We start from the raw sequence: 1,791 nt of genomic DNA, 5'->3' as shown, positions 1-1,791 counted from the left end.
TGCTGTTCATATTGAGTATGTAATGTATGCTATTTTGGATGAAGCCTATGTCTGTGTACCATGTAAATGAATGTTTCTGGTGATTGTTCTGTGTACCTGACCAGGAATTGCAAATGGAAATTAGTTAATAGCTAAATGTGGTATACAACATTTCTCAATTTGAGATAAATGTTTTTGTGTGTTTTTGTTTTAAAAAGACTAAAAATTGTCACTATGAGTTGCCACATTTGTTTCAAAAACAAATATTCATCATGTTGTATTCCATTGTTGTATTTTGAACTTGGCTGCTGGGACGACCATTTTGTTTACATGTGGTGCTGCCTTCAGTGGATTTTAATCACTGATAACTTTTTTACCAAAATTAGTTTTTTGCAGGATAGTCACAGATATCCACAATAATGGAAACATCAAAAAAGAGTAAGTTGAAATTTAACATTGAACACAAGGGTTCTGTTTTCTTGTGTGTACAGTATGTGCCATCATTTTCATTGCTATTGAGATGACACAGTTCAACCTTTTAGAGATGAATAATAATTACACTGCTATCCACTATAACTGTTTTCAGGATCTAAAAATGGCATACAGTTTCTTACATTAGTGACATGTTTAAGCATTTAATTCATGGATGAATTACAATTATTTTCACCCCTGTCTTCTTCTAAAATTGTAATATTGCAATTTTGTTGTGTATGCTTTAAAAAAAAAGTGCATCCTAACCCTGATTCTTTCATTTTTCATTCCTGTTTTATTCTCAAACCTGTGTTTGAACCTTTTGTTATATATATGTTATATTATCATATGAGCAATCTTATTATTGTGTTTGTGCTATTCTTTTACAGTTGCTCCATCAACAAAAAAATATGTGCTATGTAAGATGCCGGAAGAGTGGGCTACTCTGCCTGTGTTTTCTGAAGCTAGTCGACAACATGGCTGTATTGCACTCTATACAAAGAGTAGGCGAGACCACAGCCTCGTATACGAAGGCTACATTCATCCAGATGCTCCTAAAAAGCTGTCAAGGTCAGCGTTGCAGCTACCACCAAGGACGGAGAGCTTTGCGCAGAAGCATGAACGACTGCTGGAAAAGATCAGAGCTGAGGAGGCTGAGGCTAAAGCTCAAGAAAAAATCATTTCAGAAGAGGAAAGGAACAGCGTAGGAGGCCAAGGTGTTGTCAGAGCGGAGCCGGCCCCCATGCCAGGCATTAAAGATACAGCTGATGAATCCAAACAGCAGATAAAAGCAGAGGCCACCAGTGAAACTAAAAACAAATCAGAGCTTCTGAATCTGTCTCTGCAGCGGACGGAGTCCAACACCGATTATCCACTTCCACAAGAAATCCTGGACAGAAGAGAGAGTTTACTCCCAGTACCCCTTGAAGGAGGGACAGAAGAGTTTTTTCTTTGTCTTGAACCTTGGGAGGACACCATAGACATGGAGTTGTTAAACCGTTTGTATTTGTGAATAAATAATTTTGAGCAGCAATTTCATTTTGCTTTTCTGACTGACACTTTCTTTTGAAAGATCTTCACATTGAACATCTAGAGTTCTCACTATTTACCTACTGTATGAAAATGAAGACATTATAAGGTTTGGACCTGGGTTGGGAAAACATTGTAGGACTTCTTTAAATTGTAATGGAATAACCCTGTTTTAATCTTATAGAAAACCGTTTTTTATTAAACATCACATAAACTTCCAAATCTCACATAACCAACACCTTTTATGCTGCTGTGTTACTACTACACATACACAGCAGGCTTGTTTTTGTTTCCTCCATCCTGCACTTTTTT

The 1,791-nt window shown here is 36.9% G+C and overlaps 1 protein-coding gene across 1 annotated transcript; it reads left to right on the top strand.

Annotated features, from left to right (window-relative positions):
- Positions 1 to 271: 271 nt before the first annotated feature.
- Positions 272 to 1,475, top strand: LOC116700688 (uncharacterized). The gene is made up of 2 exons (XM_032534079.1): positions 272 to 417; positions 840 to 1,475. Exons 1-2 carry the CDS (start codon positions 399 to 401, stop codon positions 1,460 to 1,462), a joined length of 642 nt encoding a protein of 213 aa, XP_032389970.1. The 5' UTR covers positions 272 to 398; the 3' UTR covers positions 1,463 to 1,475.
- The last annotated feature ends 316 nt before the right edge of the window (positions 1,476 to 1,791 follow it).

Source organism: Etheostoma spectabile, chromosome 13 (genome assembly GCF_008692095.1).
Source record: "Etheostoma spectabile isolate EspeVRDwgs_2016 chromosome 13, UIUC_Espe_1.0, whole genome shotgun sequence".
In the NCBI taxonomy this organism is placed as follows: domain Eukaryota; kingdom Metazoa; phylum Chordata; class Actinopteri; order Perciformes; family Percidae; genus Etheostoma; species Etheostoma spectabile.
Note: the sequence above shows the minus strand (reverse complement) of the source record. Positions and strands in the feature narration are given on the sequence as shown.